This window comes from Diabrotica virgifera, chromosome 10 (genome assembly GCF_917563875.1).
Source record: "Diabrotica virgifera virgifera chromosome 10, PGI_DIABVI_V3a".
Lineage (NCBI taxonomy): Eukaryota > Metazoa > Arthropoda > Insecta > Coleoptera > Chrysomelidae > Diabrotica > Diabrotica virgifera.
The window spans coordinates 25110301-25131568 of record NC_065452.1 but is presented as its reverse complement, the minus strand read 5'-3'; the positions used below and the strand labels follow the sequence as shown (position 1 = coordinate 25131568).

Genomic DNA, 21268 nt, shown 5'->3' with positions numbered 1-21268 from the left:
CAAAAAGGCATTATTTTTGCATTATTTTATAAATTTTAATAACTTTGCTTTCTGCATAAGCACGTGTAATATGACAACTTGAAATTATGGCAATTAATGAGTTATTAAAGTGTGCTAAATTTCAACTAGATTGACCAAATACGTAGTTCACAAGTTATTCAACTTGTTTGTCTCCGAGAGCGATATTTTAAACGACTGCACTTGCTCAAACAGTTTCTCTAGAGATAAATTGTAAATTGCAATCGATTCTTTCAGGCTTACAAGGAGCATAAATATGCTTCCTACTCAAAAATATTTTTAACAATTTTCATAATTGGTCCCGTAAAATTGGAGTCAAATTGTCATCTGAAAAATCTAAAGTTATACACTTCACTAGAAGACATCACACCCACCCTCCTCTTTTTCACCTAAAGGGATCTCCTCTTCAAGTGGCTGATAAACACAAATTGTTAGTATCTAGTAATATTCGATAAGACTTACATGGAGAGATCAGATATAAAACACAATAACAAACTGCCTAAATAGAATCAATATGTTAAAAACTTTATCTCATCACCAATGGGGGCAGAAGAGGAAATATTCTTAAGAATTTACAGAGAAGAGAACGTATTCGAAATAATGAAATATCAAGTAATATAAAATCTGTTATTTCATTATTTCGAATACTTTCTCATACACCGACTATAATACTGCGCATAGACGCCATCCCCCACCGGCACCTTAGAATATGTGCACCGTACAGTGCCATAATTGGTTTCCTAAAAAACTTGTATTGTATATAAACATATTGTATAATATGTATGTAAAAATATTTTAATAAATTTTGTACCAATGTCAATGGCCAATAATAGCTGCCGTGACACTTTAAATTAAATTCTTTTAAAAATTTAAAAATTCTTACCATATTAGATTTCAGCGCGATTTTTTAAATAAATCCAGAACCATTTAACTTTTTTCCCAAAAATATGTGTATTACATTACAAGGCAAAGAACAAATAAGACTACAAAAATAAACTTCACAAAAAGCCATCAAACTTAACATATGTTAAGCAAAAAGATGTTACCGATATTTTTGTTATTAGAAAAACAGCCAGAAAAAGTGAAAGTACACTCATATGGATAACATATGTGGATCATCTACAACGTTTAGTGTGAGAAATTTATTAATTTGAATTTTGATGACATAAACAGAAAAATAAAAAAATAATACGAGATGTAAATATTTATAACAGGAAGGTTGACGGTTGACATATTATACACAACAAAAGTAAATTTACAGGGAGTTTCAGAACTCCCTGACAAAAATTGTTTTTAATCATTTATTTAACAATCAGAATATACATTCTATAAGTTCTATCTATCTATACAGGGTGAGTCATGAGGAACTGTACATACTCCTACCTCGTATGCAGGCCTCTATGGGGAATAACAAATGACCATTAAAAAGTGTCTACTCCCATTGTCTAATAATATACCGGACGAGTTGTTAATTTTTACAGAAATTTGTATTCGTCATAATTTTTGAACGGTAAGATCGATGTGTCTCTTATTTTAGTCAATCGTTACACTATTTATAGCAGTTATTTATATCTTGTTCTGTTTCAAATTTTAATTTTATCATTGGTGGAGTGTATATTCCTCCTAACAGTCCAAATAATTGCTATCTATCACATGTTGAAACGATTGAAGATTTGAGAATTCAGTATAATAAGTGCAGCTTTTATATTTTTGGTGATTTTAACTTGCCTAACATAACTCCCGATTTAAATAATATATCACCATCTCAGATGAATGAAAACATTTCTAGTGTAGCACAATGTTATGCTTTTCTTGATTTTAAACAACATATTACTATTCCTAACTCTAATAATAAGTTTTTAGATCTACTATTTTCGAATGTGGATAGTATTCTAGTTTCATCTGCAATAGAAGTATTCTAGTTTCATCTGCAATAGATCCTATTTTTTCTGAATCTACCCATCACAAACCATACTCCTTTGATTTACCTATATCGGACATTACAAATAATTTACTGTGCCAAGAATTTTACTATGATTTCAGAAACGCTGATTATATTAGCTTACAGAATTATTTGGGACCTATCAATTGGCACAAGTATTTAAATTTAAATGACATAAATACTGCAGTACACAATTTCTATCATATTCTGAGTATGGCATTAAATATTTTTGTACCCAAAAAGAAAAGTAAGGTATCAACTTTCCCAAAGTGGTTCAATGCTGAGTTAAGAAATTTATTCATCCAAAAGAAAATAGCTCACAAAAATTACAAGAATACTGGCAATCGCTGTTATTACATAGAATTTTCAAAGTTACGTAGTCAGTGTAATATTTTATCTAAAGAATGTTTTGTGAATTACAAAAAAGACCTTGAAAATAATTTTAATACCGATCCCAGGTCATTTTGGAGATTTTTTAGCCGAAAAAATAAGCTATATGTTGTTCCTAATATGTATCTAGCTGGAGTTCGGTCCTGGCAGGTATACTAGTTGGTGCGTATTTGTCAGCTCCAAACAAAATAGTTATTTAGATAGTAGCTAATGAGTAAAAAATTTTTATTTTCGCATATATAAGTGTATTATAGTGCGTTCAATTATTGTACGTAAGTACTCTTTAAAATTATATAAAGCCAAGTTATTTCACTGGAATTTATTATTTATCAGAAGTCGGTTTGATACAAAAAAAACCCTAAACACGTTTATTCGTTATCTATAACGACATGATAAAATCACCTGTTGTAAGACAGGTCCGTATTTCAGGATTTACTTAGTTTTGAATAATAAATAAAATATGTCAAATCCGACTGCCGGGACTTCTGACTACAGGAGCGCCCAAATGGAAAACACTACTAAAACTTATTCTACTGCTTTGATTGAACAACAATTTCCAACAAAAGAACAAGCCATTGTATTCCCATCCATTGAAAACCTTAAACTTCAAGATTATCTGATTTCACTAGGAAAGTTGATCGAGCCCAAAAATATCCTATTTTCCTCAAGGCTTTCTAATAACAGAGTGTGTATGTACCTTGCAAACAAAAATGTTGTTGAAAATTTCATGAATAATTATGGAGGATCCATAGAAATTAATAACCAAAAAGTCCAAGCACGCAAACTAATCACTCCATCACAAAGGCTAATTCTGTCAAACGCTTGTCCCTCCATACCGCATGCTGTATTAATTCAAGAAATTGAAAAATTGGGCCTTCAACCCATGTCTCCCATGTCATTTCTCAAGATAAGCGCCGGTTTGCCGGAATTCAACCACATTTATAGTTTTAGACGACAAATCTTTATCACACCACCGCTTGCCCCAATACCTGAATCCATATTAATGAATTATGATAACACCAACTATAGAATTTATTTTGCACAAGATTCCTTAATCTGTTTTTCATGTAAAAGGCCAGGGCACACTGCAGCAAATTGCAAAACAATCCAAGAATCAGTTTCTGAAAATTATAACCAAAACCCCCACTCCCAATCATCTTCGCAACCCACACCTTCCGAAATACTTTCAACCAACCCCTCAAAAACTCCAACCTCACAACCAATTATCAATATATATACAACCCAGTCTACACAAAATAGCTCAAAACGCAGTTTGGATGACATTGTTACACCTCCTCTAGCGCAAGATGCTAATTCAGAAAACCAAAGTCTTGAACCATTTGTTAAACCTAATGTTGCTCCAGCTAAAAAACCAAAGAAAAGTAAGGGAAAGACTCCAACTCACGTACTCATGGAACCGACCAAGGCATTCATCTCAGAGCAAAACCCTTCATTTGTTCTTAATTTTGATCAAATATCCGATCTATTTGAAAATGTTTATGGTGCACAGGACCCAGTCAGCATCATAAAAAACTACACTAGCGAATTTGAAGCTTTAGTGAAAATGCTAACAGCAATATACCCGTATTTCAAACAAAGATCGATTAAAGCTAGATGTACAAAAATTAGAAAGAAACTATTGAAGCATTTACAGATGGCTTACTCGGATACTGAGGCATCAGAGACTGAAAGTGAGTTTTCTCAAGAATAGAGTCATTAACTTCTGTGACAATCCCAAATTTCAGTTTTATTTATTATAAATGGGCTTCTCATCAATTTTGCAGTGGAACATTAACGGTTTCTATAATAACCTTCCTATGCTCCAAATAATTCTGTCCAGACACAATCCAGATATAATTTGTCTTCAGGAGACTAATTTCAAAAATGAAAACATACAAGCTTTAAAAAAATTTAAAAATTACTGCAAAAACAGAACTAACCAAGATAAAGCCAGTGGTGGAGTAGCTATCTTTGTAAAAAAGTCAATTGAAACTACAGTAGTTCCTCTCCAAACTAATCTAGAAGCAATTTGCATTAAAGTTAACTCGAGTCCAAATATCTACGTTTGTAACTTATACTTACCTTCATCAACGCAAGTAGACTCAGAAGCATTAACTGAACTCTTACAATAAATTCCCCAACCCAGGCTTATTTTGGGCGATTTTAATGCTCACAACTTTTCATGGGGCTCTTCTACTATAAATACCAGAGGAAGATTGCTGGAAGAGATATTTGAACAGTCCAACCTTTCAGTCTTAAACGACGGCAGACCCACTAGATTTAATATACAGAACGGTGAATCTTCATGTATAGACCTTACGATATGCGAACCAGGTCTGACCCCACAGCTCACCTGGGATAGGCTGGATTTCTTGTATAACAGTGATCACTACCCAATTTTTATTCATAACAACAAAAACCAACGTGGACGGACATTTACCCCAAAATGGAATTTAAAAAAACCTAACTGGAATCTTTTTTCAAATTTAGTCGAAAGCAGTATGACCACATTTAAAAGCACCTCAAACATAGACGAGACCCTCAAGAACATTGTTACCATTATCACAGAAGCAGCAGAAAGAGCAATAGGAAAAACTTCATACATAAAACAACGCAACCCCGTCCCATGGTGGAACCATGAATGCAAAACAGCAGTTGAATCTAGCAAAAGAGCTTTTAACAAATACAAGCGCTACAAGACTCTCGAGAATAAAATTGAATATACAAAACAACGTGCTATAGCCAAGAAGACAACTAGAAATGCCAAACGCCAGTCATGGACTCAATATGTATCAACGTTAAATGCAAACACTCCCATGACTGAAGTGTGGAACAAAGTCAGAAGAATATCTGGATTAAACAGCAATCAGAATATCAAAAGCCTCGAGAGAAATGGAAAGGCAGTTACTAGTAATACTGAGATTGCTAAAATCCTTGCTAACACATACAAAAACCGATCCAGCAATATTAATTATAAAAAATCTTTCATTAATTACAAACAACATGAAGAAAATAAGAAAATTAGCATTACTCCTAAAACAGATGAACCGTTAAATTTACCCATTTCTCAATTAGAGTATACGGAAGCATTATCAAATATTAGAGAAACTAGCGCTGGCCCGGACGATATTCCTAGTATTTTTATTAAACACCTTCCAGCGAGCGCTCACAAACAACTTCTAGATCTGTTTAACATTATTTGGCTTCAACACAAATTTCCTGAAAAATGGCATGAATCCATAGTAATACCTATACAAAAACCTAATAGTATTAAAACAAGTCCCGAGTCATACAGACCGATATCTTTAATATGCGCCATGTGTAAGTTACTAGAAAAGATTATTAACAATAGACTAAGATGGCACTTGGAGAGACAAGATTTGATTATTCCAGAACAAAGTGGTTTTAGAGACCAAAGGTCAACTATAGATAATATCATAGATTTGGAGAGTGACATTTCTGAAGCATTCGCACTAGGGGGTAAATGTCTAGCGGTTTTCTTTGACATATCGAGAGCTTTCGATACAGGCTGGCACGACTATATAATAAAAAAATTACATAGTTGGAACATTCGAGGTCACAGCCTATTCTTTATTAAAAATTTCCTTCAAAATAGAACTTTCAGAGTTAGGACAAATAACATAACATCAGATATAATGTATCCAGAAAATGGTATCCCTCAAGGCTCGGTTATAAGTCCTACTCTCTTCATAGTGGCAATCAATGATATCCTCAAAAACCTAAAATCGCCTGTAAAGGCACGAGTCTACGCAGATGATCTTGTAGTTTTCTGCAAAGGTAAAAATATACAAAATATATTTCGTCATACACAGAACTTTATACAAGACTTAGAAATCTGGTCACAAAAAAACAGGTTTCTGTTTTTCCGCTGAAAAAACTCGTTTCATCCTGTTTTCAAAGAGAAACGTCACAAATATCCCCAACCTAAGACTATGTGATAAAAACCTAAAGCGTGCAACGTCAATTAAGTTCTTGGGCATGACATTCGAAGAAACCCTAAGCTGGAAACTTCATATAACAAATCTGATGTTATCTTGTCACAAGCGACTAAATCTTCTAAAAACTCTGGCCAATAAAGAATGGGGTGCGGATCGCCAAACACTTTTAATGTTATACAGAACATTAATCAGATCAAAATTAGATTATGGGTCTACTGTGTATTCTACAGCGGCTAAGACGCTGCTGAAAAAACTTGACAGTCTTCACAATCTCGCTTTACGTATAATATCTGGAGCTTTTCGCACAACACCAATCGAAAGTCTGTATTGTGAAGTTGGAGAACCCTCCTTAGAAGACAGAAGACTTTATTTAAGTGTAGCATACGCCGCAAAAATCAGGTGTAACTCAAAAAACCCTACTATACAAAATTGTTTTACAGAAAAGTTCCCAAATATCTTCATAAATAAACCAAGAACGGCCAAACCCTTCTACGCAAGAATTAGAAGCTACTTAAATCAAATAAACTATACGTTCCCAGAATGCTTTCCTTCCAAACTGTCCTCAATTCCTCCGTGGCAAATAAAGAACCCTCAGTGCCTAACACACCTCATTTCTTTCGATAAACATTCAACAAACCCACAGTTAATCAAATCCGCCTTCAATGATATACTCCGCAATTACAAGGAGTATACACATGTATACACCGATGCATCTAAATCAAATGAAGGCACTGGTGCTGCAGTCATAACCCCAACATCAACAAATAAATACAAACTCCCTTCAGAGTACTCTATTTACTCTGCTGAATTATACGCTCTATACCAGGCCACCCTTGCTGTCAATGCGTCCAGTAATACCAAATATATCATACTCACAGACTCTCTAAGTTCGGTACAGTCAATCCAATATGTCTACCCATCTAATCCTTTGGTCATCAAAATAAAACAAGAAGTTCATACCGCTCAACTGAATGGAAAAATTATCATATTCCTCTGGATACCATCCCATATTGGAATTCAAGGAAATGAAGAAGCAGACAACGCTGCAAAAGAAGCTGCAACTAGTGATAGTGCGGAGTGTACGGAAACATTTACGAGTGCGGATGTGAAAGCGGCGGTCAAACGTAAAGTGCGGTATATGCGGGAAGAAAAGTGGAAAGTGTCATCGGCCAAGCTACGCGAAATTGAAAAATCGATAAAACCCTGGCCAACATTACCAACAAGTCGGAGAGACCAGGTAATATTAACGCGACTCCGATTGGGTCATACACGATTAACTAATAGTCATGTGTTTTCCGACAAACAAGAACCAAGATGTGACAACTGTGAAGAAAAGTTAACAATCAAACATTTATTGGAGAATTGCGCAGCATTAACGCCAAAGCGCATATTGTACAATATACCAAACAAACTAAGTGACATTTTAGGCCTACAGTGCAATATGTCAAATTTAAAGAGGTTCCTAAGTGCAATTAACATTTTATACAATATATAAAAACACAAATGTAATAAAAATTATTGTTCACCACTATTGTTTCGCTAATAGCCAATTTGGCTGATGCGATTTTTGTTAATAAAAAAAAAAAAAAAAAAAAAAAATGTATCTAGCTGATAAAAAAGCTGTGAATGGTGATCAGATAAGTGAACTTTTTGCTGTTTACTTCTCTGAAGTTTATGTTTCTTCCCTGGATGTAAGTTATCATGACACATTTAATAATTATTCATCTATAAAGTGTGATTCTTTGACAGCGGAAATTATTTATGACGGTTTGTCAAAACTTTCTAATAATGTAACAGCTGGACCGGATGGTCTTCCCGATTTTTTCTTGAAAAACTGTGCTTACAGTCTAACTCAACCATTGTTTGTTCTATATAACTTATCATTGAAATTAGGCATTCTTCCTGATAAATGGAAAACTAGCCATTTAATTCCAATTTTTAAATCTGGCGAAAAAGAAAATATAGAAAATTACAGAGGTATATCTAAACAATCGACCATTCCTAAACTACCTACTTGGTAAGTTGATTTATAACCATATTAGTTTTACTTATTAACAATTAATAAATAATTATCAACACGGCTTTATGCACAAGAAATCCACAACTACAAACTTACTATCTTATGAAACATCTATTATCAGAGATCTGGAAAGAAAATGTCAGGTAGATTGTGTATATACAGACTTTTCAAAAGCCTTTGATAGGATTGACCACTACTTACTGTTACATAAACTTAAGGCATATGGTTTCAGCGATCAGCTTTTAAAGTGGTTTGCTAGCTATTTAATAGGTCGCACACAAAAAGTCAAACTGGGTTCATTTATGTCAGATGCAATACAAATAAAATCTGGAGTTCCACAAGGTGCTCATTGCTCGCCCCTTCTGTTCAATCTATTTATTAACGACATAGGTGAATGTTTTAATCACTCTAAGTACTTGCTATTTGCTGATTATTTAAAGATGTACAGATCTATCAAAGATCATGAAGATTGTAGTCTCCTTCAAAACGATCTCAATAATTTAGTTGAGTGGTGTAACAAAAACAGACTCTTTTTAAACGTTAATAAATGTCATTTCATTAGCTTCCACAAAGTTACAAAAAAATATCAATCATCTATGTCATCGACAGTAAAGCGCTCTCTTATGTTAAAGCAGTAAAGGATTTAGGAGTAATATTCGATGAAAACTTAACGTTTGTGGATCACATTAACTATGTGACAGCAAAGGCTTCAAAAGTATTGGGTTATATACTTCGCAGTTGTGCTGATCTTTCCCTTAATACAATAAAGGCTGTTTACTCATCATTGGTTATATCTATATTAGAATTCTCCTCTATTGTCTGGTCACCATTTTATAATGTTCATGTTGTTTGTCTCGAGAGAGTTCAAAATAAGTTTTTAAGATTTGCAGCGTACAGATTGGGATATAATGTTATTGAACTAAACCACAACTATACCATCATCCGTAGTGATCTCAATTTGCACTCCTTAAAAGACCGTAGAATTATAAATGATCTAGCTTTTATTTATAAACTATTAAATAGTGAAATTAATTGCCCTGATTTATTAAAATTAATAAACTTGTAATATTCCAAACCATGATCTGAGAAATAATAACTTGTTCCATGTACCTCATCATTCAACAAACTATGGTCTTAACTCACCAATAGATAGAACTTTGAGTCGCCTGAATGATTTGGACAACGATTTATTCTCTTCTTCCAGTAGAGTATTTAAAAACCGACTAAAATCAATTTTTCCGGTCAGCACTTATGTTTAATGTTTAATATTATATTTTCAGTAGATTTTTTAATTTTTGCCATGGTCAATGCTTTTGTATTATGTAATTAATTGACTTTTTATTGTCTGTAGTTAGTTGATTAATGTCGGTTTATATTATATTATTATGTATTGTCACTGCATAACGTGGATTGTGTGTATGTTAAATCTAGTTTTATTGTAATGTACTTACTACAGTTTTATGCTGTCACACTTTCATTTAATTGATTTAATTTTATTTTTTGTTTTTTTTTACTGTTTTACTGGACTTTACTACTACTACTTTTACTTCTACTTATTGTTTATATGTATATGTATATTTACATGTTATTTACATTTATATTTATATGTATATTTATTATTTTTAAATTGCAAAAAAGAGCAATAAGATATCTGTTTGGCCTCAGAAGATCTACACATTGCAGAAGTTACTTCAGAAATCACGAAATTCTAACAGTTCCATCTTTATATATTCTAGAAACGGTTTGTTTAATTCGTAAACACCTTCATGTCTTTCCAGCAAGGCCCAATCATATTTACTCCACCAGAAATTCAATCTTTGATATTTATTTACCGATCCCATCCACTGAGTTAGTAAAGAAATCTATATTATATTCCGCAAAAAAACTTTACAACCATCTCCCTTTACAACTTAAATCTGCAACATCTTTCCCAAAGTTCCGTAAAATGACCAAAGCCTATCTATCTAAAAGACCATATTACAATTGTTTTTGTCTTTGGTTTTATATCATATTTACTGTATATTGACGATTTATCTAATTTTAGTAAATTGTAGTTGTTATTTGTTATTTGTTGTTGATATTATTTTTCTTTTGACTGTATGTAAGCTTTGTCCATAAAATTGTAAAAATTTTCAGTGACAATAAAGCATATTTCTATTATATTCTATTCTATCGATCTTACCGTTCAAAAATTATGACGAATAGAAATTTCTGTAAAAATTAACAACTCGCCCTGTATATTATTAAACAATGGGAGCAGACACTTTTTAATGGTCATTTGTTATTCTCCATAGGAGTATGTACAGTTCCTCATGACTCACCCTGTATAAGGATTTTTAGAGCTGTCGCCGCCTTCTCCGTCTCTAAGGTCTCGTCTTTCCATGGCCTCGTCCAATTCATCTCTCCATGATCTTCGGGATCTAGAATAGAAATATGCTTTTTTGTCACTGAAAATTTTACAATTTTATGGACAATGCTTACATACAGTCAAAAAAAAATATCAGTAACAAATAACAAATACAATTTACTAGAATTAGATAAATCGTCAATATCAGAAAATAAGAGTATTAAAGTAAAGCAAAAACAAAAACAATATATTGTAAAGTTTATATAAACAAAAACAATATATTGCAAAATTTATATAAATTGCAAATTGAACAAATAACATCAACATTAGGAACTAATAAGTTTAAGCTGCTGAATATGAAACCCAATTTTCTTAGTTACCTATTCATTAAGAAATTCTTCTATTGAATAATATGGTCTTTTAGATAGATAGGCTTTTGTCATTTTACGGAACTTTGGGAAAGATGTTGCAGATTTAAGTTGTAATGGGAGATGGTTGTATAGTTTTTGGCTGAATATAATTCTAAAGAAATGCTAAAGATTTCTTTACTAACTCTGTGGACGGGATCGGTAAGTAATTATCAAAAAAAAATATAAATATCGTTGAATTTCTGGTGGAGTATAGATGATTAGGTCTTGCTGGAAAGACATGAAGGTGTTTACGAATTAAACAAACCGTTTCTAGAATATATAAAGATGGAAGTGTTAAAATTCCGTGATCTCTGAAGTAACTTCTGCAATGTGTAGTTCTTCTGAGGCCAAACAGATAGCTTATTGCTCTTTTTTGCAATTTAAAAATAACATCCGATTGAGCAGCTGTACTAGAACCCCAAAAAGGAAGACCATATCGAAGATGAGACTCGAACAACGAAAAATACGTCATTTTAGAAGATGCTAAATTGATTTCCCTTGAAACAGATCTTATTGCATAGCGAGCTGAGGCGAGTTTCTTACTTAACGAATCGATATGGAGGGACCATTTGAGGTTGCTGTCGAAAAAAATACCAAGAAATTTTACAGAATCAACGGTACTGATCTGGCTGTTATTAAAAGGCAAAGGTTGAAGAGATCCTTTATAGGAAAATCCCACTGTCTTATCCACGTTAAAAGAGAATAAAATAGAGTTAGGCCAGAGCTTTATCGTCAGTAGATCCGAAGTTATAGTTGAACGAAGAGTTGTAATAGTTGAGTTGCTCCAAGTGATACTGGTATCATCAGCAAAAAGAAAAAAATTTCCATCGTTTTTTAAATTAGTGATGTCATTTATGAAGATAAGGAAAAGTAGAGGACCCAATACTGAACCTTGTGGTACACCACATATAATATTTCTGGGACTTAAGTCAGTATCATTTGCTCTAACCAGTTGTTTCCGATTATCCAAGTAGGATGGGAACCAATTCAAAGAAATACCTCGAATTCCGTAAAAAATGAGTTTTTTTATCAAAATATCGTGATTTACTCAATCAAAAGCTTTGGCATAGTCACAGATAACAGTGGCAGTATAAATATTGTAGTACAGAAAACATGACATCAGTGGTACATTTATTAGTTAAAAAGCCGAACTGATTCTGTAATAAAATGTTATTATCAACGAGAAAGGACATAAGTCGAGTTTTAATGAGTGTCTCAATAATTTTGGAGAGTACTGATAGTAAGGCAATAGGTCTATAGTAGACTAAGAGCCGCTATAGGTGAAATTTCTTAATCATTTTAGGCACGACGGGACCCTATAACTTAAATAGTAGAACCTAAAAGAAAACATTTGAGCACTGTGCCGTCACTTTTCAGTGGCACATGCGTCTACAGTGGCGCATCAAACTTTCCACTTATGGACGGGATACATAAATTAAAAAATACCCTCCCTCATTACCAGAATTTAATTTTTTTCATTTTTTTAAGTTCTATGTTATTAAGACATAAGATTCATCGTAATTTTAACCCACCACCCCCTTCTCCCTGCCCCCACCATCAAAAACTTTATTTTTCGATTTTATTTTTTTTTGTGGGATGCAATCAATTTTAAAATTTCAAAAAATTCACACGCATAGTTAAGGCTTTTATAAAACAGGTCTATTTTTTATAGACCTGTAGGTTGAGTGTACATAACCTCAAAAAATTAAATTTTTTTTTTTTTTTTGGAAAAAAGTATATAACTTTTTTTTGAGGATAGCTGCAGATCTAATTTTTTCTTAGTCTTGTGTATTTTATCAAACTCTATATTTCTAATTTTTTTCAGATTTTTCTGTAACTCTGGTCACCTTCAAAAATCCAAAAAACTGTTTTTTAAGGGGGTTTGAACGTGTTTTTCTGATTTTTAAATATTCTAAAGGATTCAGTTACTTCAAGTTACATATAACCTATAAAAACAAAATTGATTTGATATATTATGAAGTCTATAAAATAGGGAAAATCCCCCAAAACCCCCCAAAAAACAGTTTTTCGGATTTTTGAAGAACAAATCTGAAAAAAATCAAAAATATAGTGTTTGATAAAGCACACAAGATTAAGAAAAAATTAGACCTACAGCTATTCCTCAAAAAAAGTTAAGCTTTTTTGAAAAAAAAAATTTCTTTTAATTTTTTGAGGTTATGTACACTCTACCTATGGATCTATAAAAAATAGGTGTGTTTTATAGAAGCCTCAGCTATGCGTGTGAATTTTTTTAAATTTTAAAATTCATTGCATCCCACCAAAAAAAATAAAAACGAAAAATTAAGTTTTTGATGGGGGGACAGGGGGAAGGGGGTGGTGGGTTAAAATTACGCTGAATCCTATGTGTTAATCACATAGAACTTAAAAAAATAAAAAAAATTAATTCTGTTAGTAAGGGAGGGTAACTTTTAATTTATTTATCCCGTCCATAAGTGAAAAGTTTGATGCGCCACTGTCGACGCATGTGCCACTGAAAAGTGACGGCACAGTGTTGAAACGTTTTCTTTTAGGTTCTACTATTTAAGTTATAGGGTCCCATCGTGCCTAAAATGATTAAGAAATTTCACCTATAGCGGCTCTTAGTCTACAGTTGCAAGCATTAGATTTTTCACCACCCTTATGAAGAGGAATAATAATGGCTGTCTTTAGGCACTCCGGAAATTTACCTTTTTCGAAGGAATCATTAATCTGTGAGACGAGGATTTCCAACACATTTTCTGTGAGATTAGAGAAAATTTTTATAGATAGTCCATCAGTACTACAGGATGATTTGCTTTTGATACTATTGATTGTTTGGATCAATTCAGAGTTATCGACTGGTCTTAAAAATAATGAATTCGAGACCTTTCTTGAACTAGGAAGATAGGAAATTGGATCTTGTTGCGGCAAAATAGTTGATTTGATATTTTTACTCCCATTAACGAAATATTCGTTTACACTTTCAGGGTTTGGAAGGGAAAATTATTGAGCTGTGTGAGTTTTAATTCGAAGATCGTTTATTATGGACCAAGTTTCTTTTGCAACACTTTTAGAGCTTCCCAGAGCTCCTACTTTTAGAGAGTCTTCCGCTTCTTATCTTTCCTATTGGGCTCCAGTCCGAAATCTTTGATATCCACCTTGTACGATCAAGAGCAAGGATCTCGCTAAATTAAAATAATAAATTAATTTAAAAAAAATCTATATATTAAAATTATTTGGAATTTGAATTTGAGTTTTTTGTTTTGAAAATTTACTTGTATTTAGTGTTTCGTTAACAATTCCCTAATGATTTAAATATTTATTATTATTCAAAATTATTTAATTAATATTCAAAATTATGTACATATGTTACATAGAGAGGGGGCATATGAATTTTTGGAATGGCTAAGGTGAGACATGACACAAAAAGGTTGGGAAACACACTCTAGACCAGCGGTTCTCAATCTGTGGTACATGTACCACTGGTGGTACATATCATTATTTGAGGTGGTACACAAAACGCAAAATCAGCACCACTATTGTAGTTAATTAGATCACCTAGCTAGATAGGTATTTCTGTCAGGTGGTACCAAAAATATTAAAAAGTATTTGGTGGTACATGACTCAAAAAGATCGAGAACCGCTGCTCTAGACCGATGGCCTAGGCCAAACTAGTTTGTCCCAGGCCAAACTAGTTTATTCTGATATAAATACACACACTTCAGGCCAAACTAGTTTGGCCTAGGCCAAACTAGTTTATCCTGATATAATAAAGACTCACACTTCAGGATAAACTAGTACGGCCTAGTCTAAACCAATTTAGCCGAGTCGAAAATAATTTAGCGAACATGTAAGGAATTTTACATGCGGGGAATTCCCAAATCACGTCCCAACAGGGATGGCAAAAAGAATTATACATCGATATATTGTATCATATGATACATCGAATGAAGATATCGATACATGCTATAAATCAATATATTTTTGTATAATTACATAATATAAAAAATAATAAATAAAAGTATGTATGAGGTTTTCTCCAAAAATTAAAAGAAAAGATACACTTACGAATAAAATCGAGTACGAATTAATATTGTTTTTGAATTATCCACGTCCGTCTGTCCGTCAGTCCGTCCGTCTGTCTGTCTGTCCGTGAACTAAACTCCTCCGTCATTTTACCAGGTAGAATGACAAATGAAAGCTTATAATCCAAGGATGGTACTAAAGGTGAGAAATATGACCTAGGCTGCTTGTCCGTCCGACCGCTAATATAACTCAATATTATTGTTTGTTTGTTACGAATAATTATAATTTTAATAAAAATGATTATTTTTCCAAGAACAAAGCATTTTATTCAATTTATTATTTATATTAAACCGTACTATTTCGCTGAATTACTTTCTTCTTCTTGGCTTTTTCCCAGTATGAGTTTGTCGTTTTCGTCTTCCATAGCACTCTATTCTCCCAGTCGCCACCTCTGAGGTCTCTATCTATCATAGCATTTCCTATGTGAGTTTTCCATCTCACAGCAGGTCTTCCTCCCCGCGGGTCCCTGTCCAGTAATTTTTTCGGCCACCTCTGCTCCGGCATTCTTTGTACATGCCCGTATCATTTTAGGGCTGTACTTTTACTACCACAACTTTTTTGTAATTGAGCATTCTACATACTTCTATTCTGTTTCATATTTCCGCTGTTCTTATTCTATCCTACGTGGTAATTCGTAGACACCTTCTCATAAACTCCAATTCAACTGTTCGTATTTTATTTCGTATTATTGTTGTCACTGGCCATTTTTCCGCTCTTGTAGGGTAATATTCAGCACTATGCCCTGAAAAATCCTTTTTTGTTTTGTTTAGTTAGAGTGTTCTTCCATATCACTCCATGGAGTGCTTTCGTGGGTTATTTTCCCCGTACTATTTTCATTTCTATATTTTTCATATAAGTGCCATCTCGGTTTATCATTTACCCTAAATACTTAAAAGTCTTATAACTCTTAATAGTGTCTTCTAAACTTACGTTTAAATCAGCAACCAATCTGTAATTAATTACTTTCGACTAGATTAAATTGGTTTAGACTAGGCTAAACTAGTTTATCCTATCCTGATATAAAACATACACTTCAGGATAAACTAGTTTGGCCTGATGTGTACGTGTTTATATCAACGGCCTAGGCCAAACTAGTTTGGCCTGAAGTGTGTGTATTTATATCAGGATAAACTAGTTTGGCCTAGGACAAACTAGTTTGGCTTACGCGCGATAGGACAAACTACTTTGGCCTAGGCCATACTAGTTTATCCTAACGCGCTTAGGACAAACTAGTTTGCTAGTTTGTCCTGAAATCGGGTTTGGCCGGTAACATATACATGACTTATTTGTTCGGAAGCCAGCTTGATTTGCTGTTAATTTTTGGTCTATTTTATTCCTCATTCTATTAAGCATGATACGGGTCATTATTTTACTCGCAACACATAAGATATCGCATATGTAGGGCTCAAGGCCGTAACTACCATTGGGGCAAACGGGGCAGTGCCCCGGGGGGCGGAGGTAAATTCCTCACCAACCAGTAAAAACATATAATCCGACAGGTATTTTCCTCACCAAATTTAAAGGTTCCTATTAATCCGGTAGGTATTTTCCTCACCAACTCACTCAGCCAGGTAATAAAATAAAAATATAGGTTTAATTTAAGAATGTCTATTATGAAAGCATCCGAAATCCGAATACAAGACATTAATTTCCTTACATTATAATAATAGTTTATAATATAGATAATATGCAAGACGTATAAATTATTATTTAATATTTACTATAATAAGACAGACACTTTACAAAATCCATTCTAGTCATTTGTTTAGACTTAGACTGATATCTTATTAATAAATTTACTATATTTTTCAATTTCAGTTTAACTTGTTTATATTTGATAGGTTTTGCAATATGCAAACTTTAAATTTTAACATACGTATCTACCTGAAATTCTTTAATTTTTTCAAAGAAAATATATATGGATGGATGCGTATTACAAAACGATAAATTAAAATGCGAATGAAAAGATTCGCAAGCATTCGTAATACGAATAACAAAAGAATTTGCCTCTGTCCACAAATATGGGGAGAATATGGCATTTTCGTCTATATAAGTTTAAACTAAATAATCAACATATCTATCTTAAATTTCATTTGGGGGCGTTCAAGTATTGCGTAACGCAGTTTTTGAAGATTTTTGACCCCCCTCCCCCATGTAACGCGCCGTAACGTTATGCAAGACCCCCCTCCCCCCAAGGTGCGTTACGTAATACTTGAACGCTCCCTTTCCTGGTTTGCATGACATTAAATCAAACACAAAACCATCTGATACGTCTTCTGGTTTTATACGTAAGGCCAAAAGTATGTTTGAGCCACTTGCCTCTTTCAGAATCATTTTTATATTCTGATATTAAATCAAGAGACCAAGACATTTCTATACCAAGCATAGTGTAGGTGAAATTTACAACCATGTATTTCAGTGTTCGGACAAATTTCAATAATTGCATTCCTTTTCTAAATCTTCAAAAATTTACTAGCATTAAACTCAATTTTGAGAGCTTTAAAAATTTCTGATTTTACGAAATAAAAAATATTGTTGTAAATTTCTGTTTTTTTTTTGTTTGGCAGTAAACAGTATAATAAAGAAATATAATGCCCATTAATTAGCCCATGAATAATGAATAATTGCAATGTGCCATCCATATAATAAAATTCAATGTGGCTAAAAGTCTTATATTTGTTTCACAACTAAATACAATTATCCTACTTTTGACACAGTTTATAAAGAGAAAATTTTCTTTCTTGGTTGTTTTTTGAGCACACCCCGTCACAAATTCTTGAACCTCATCAATATTGGAAAGAAGTCGACCAGGTAGCATTTTTCGTCGATAATTATATATTTTTTCTTATGTAACTGACAACAATCGTAGTAATTGTTTCAGACAAATTAGCTGCAAGTGCTTGGCGTATAATTTTTGCTGGTTTTTCAATTCTCTTGGGCTTAACGTTTACACTAGTTATAAACAATTTTTCGATCTAACTTCTGACAATCTGGTTCATGATTATGTTGTCGGCTACTTCTAGATATTGTAAAAGTTGCACCAATAGGAAAAAATTTCGCACTACAAGTTGTTTTATCCTCCAGAATACTTCTTTACTTTTTAAAACTTTCACTTTATAAAAAATAAAATTTTCAAATACCAATACCGCGTAAGGTTTACCGCTTTCACTTTCTATTAAACATTCCATTTTTGTCAAAATTCCAATTGTGACTAAAAATAAAATACTATAATTAATTAATCAATTATTATAATTATAGGTACCTACTGTAATTTAATAGTAGATAAATAATTCAATTGAATGCCTTTTAGGGTCGATTTCTCATACCTGCGTTAATCTATGGTTCAGTTGAACCGGGTTCACGGGTGATCTCCGGTTCTGTTTGGAATGCGTTTCTCATTGCGCGTTCATGTCAGTGCTCGTTCTACAGATTTCGAGAAATGCCAATAGATGGCAAAAAGGTAAAAACCTGTCGCCATTTTGAACTACCTTTTTTACGCTGTTTTTGAATAAAGTTAAATTTAAGTATTTATAATCAAATAGTCATTTTAATAATTATAAATAAATATTATAAAAACACAAATAATGTTATCGTTTATCGTTAGGCTTAATATAATAAAATAGGATATATTTATATTATGACAGCGTTTCGTGTTAATACAACGCATGCGTAGTCCATGAAATCATCTGAACTGAGTTCTGAAATCTTTGAACGGCCGAATTTCACCGTTCAAGCATCGTTCAAGTTTAAACTGCCATCGGTTGAACGGGAATTGAGAAAGACGATTTTGACTTTAAACTGACGTTTACTAGAAGTTCAGGTTAAACTGGAGTTGAACTCGATATGAGAAATTGGCCCTTAGTAAAATCTACCTGAAATAACCATTTTGGTCTTGGTGAGGAAAATACCTGTGGGATTATGACATACCCTTATAAACGCAGGTAAAAGATTATTTTGGTGAGGAAATTACACCCGCCGGCCCCGGGCACCCCCCCGGGGCCCCCGATACGTAGATTTTCTTATTCTTCTTCTTCTTCTTATAACAGGCCTCTTGGCCTGTTCCTTACCGATTTTGAGCTTGTATTCGTAGCTGTGATGTTGACTGCCAGCTATCTCGCCACCTTTTAAAGGGCCTTCCTATTGGTCTCTTGCCTGTTGGCTTCGAATCCCTGGCTATACGGGCTATTTTCTCGCTGTCCATTCTCGTCACATGCTGATTCCACTTTCGTCGTCTCTGTCTTCCCCACCGTACTATATCTTGTATGTTACAGAGATCTCTTATTCTGTCGTTTAGTATTCTGTCTCTCAGTGTTTTCCCAGTTATTGACCTCAACGTTCTCATTTCTGATGTTCTCAGTATATACATAGATTTTAACGAGGAAAATAAAAATATGTATTTTAAAAGCCGATCCCAACGAAATATTTTCAAATGACACACTTTTAAAAAGACCGCAACATAATTTTAATTTTTCATTGGGGAAATTAGTCTTTTAGACTAAAATGCAATTGGAACAGAACAGGGCCCCTGAGGCCTGAGCTAAGCTGGGGCCCCCGAGACCTTAACATAAAAATTTAAATTATTACTTAAGAAATTAGTTATTTCGGCGTAATAAAACCTAAAATGCCATTGGAAGAGGGGGGCCCAGGCTAAGCTGGGGCCCCTGAGACCTTTCGTAAACATATAAATTGTGACTGAGCAAATTAGTCATTTTGGCGAAATAAAAACTAAAATGCAGCCGGAATAGGGACCCCAGGTCCCAGCTACTTTGTCTTAATCAATTTACCCCAGACCACATCTTGGTACGTGAAAGGAACCACATATTGAAAAGAAAGGTATACATAAGATAAAATGAGCACATTAGGATCAGTCCCACCAGTACACTGACCAGCTTCACTGAGTGTGTTTGGCTCACACTGCAGTAGCTTAAGGCACCTTAAGGTGCTTTTAAATCAAAGTGAACATGAACGAAAGAACGAATTCGTAGGAGTTCGCTTGGTTATTCGTTTGGTACAAAGCAAAACCCTTTACATTGTAGCAGTGGCGGCTCGTGGTAATTTAAGGAGGGTGTTCAATTAAAGAATGTAATTATACAAACGGTGAATAAGCTCCGCAGGCTCCGATTAATCAGGATGTCACACACTTTTTTTGTTTTGTGCAGAATATGATACCTACTGAATGATGGCGCTTCTTCGGTGGTGAAGGTGGACGATGAAGTTACGAATATTGAAATGGCTTTGTCAAAACTGTTTAAAAATCCGTTTATTTTAACGGCATCCAAAGACCGAGATTGAAATTATAGCTTTTCATTCTTTGAAAACACTAAACATGGAAAACAAAACAAATAATGTAGTTTATCACACCCGCATAACGACGAAGTTTTTCTATATTGTTCACCTTTAAAACAATGTTTAAACTTTTTATTTCTTATTGCACATTCTTGTACAAAGTTTATCTCCGGCCAAGTTAGTCCATTCTTTTTATAAGAAGTCGATTTTCAAAAATATTTGCATTTTCTTTTATAAACTTCACTGAATAAGGCTCCATCCTAAAAAAACTACCAATATTGTATTTAATAAATTCCCACAACAGAAAATGTCAAACTGTGAATCGAAACGCTCCGCCCTGGTCTCTGTGTGCAGTGCACAAATCCTCAATGTTTTAAGATAGGAGAATCGCTGGTTCACGGATTTAAGATCTCTCGTTCTTCTATAGGTTTACTGTATAGTGGCTGGGTTCAATTTGAATTCTGCACTTGCCAACGTGCATCTAGCGTAGTGGTGTAGTTCAAAATAAATTATATTATGATTAATAAAAACAGTTATATTTTAATGATGAATTATGAGATTTAAAAACAAATATTTTAATGATACTATAATATTTAGGAGATTTTTAACAACCTGTATTTTAATGAAATTTGATTGGGTGTTCACTGCACAAGTGAACCAATGGAGAAACCGCCCCTGCATTAGGGATGGCGTTTTTTTACAAAACACCGGTTTTCGGTTATACCGGTTTTTTTGCTTACGGTTTAACCTGGCGGTTATATCCGGCCAAAGAAAAAGGTTTTTGGAAAAACCGGTTTTCGGTTTTTTTAATCCAATAGGTTACAAAGTTAC

At 33.5% G+C, this 21268-nt stretch overlaps 2 protein-coding genes across 2 annotated transcripts in view; one reads left to right on the top strand and one right to left on the bottom strand.

Moving 5' to 3' along the window:
• The window catches only part of LOC126893337 (neurogenic protein big brain), a 175836-nt gene that overhangs the window by 95839 nt on the left and 58729 nt on the right, over positions 1-21268 (top strand). The gene's annotated exons all lie outside the window — the stretch shown is intronic.
• Positions 10622-21268, bottom strand: part of LOC126893339 (NAD-dependent protein deacylase-like) — a 102992-nt gene continuing 92345 nt past the window's right edge. Inside the window, exon 5 of the mRNA XM_050663402.1 lies at positions 10622-10749. Coding sequence (XP_050519359.1) covers positions 10640-10749 — 110 coding nt within the window. The 3' untranslated portion in view covers positions 10622-10639. The remainder of the gene's footprint in view (positions 10750-21268) is intronic.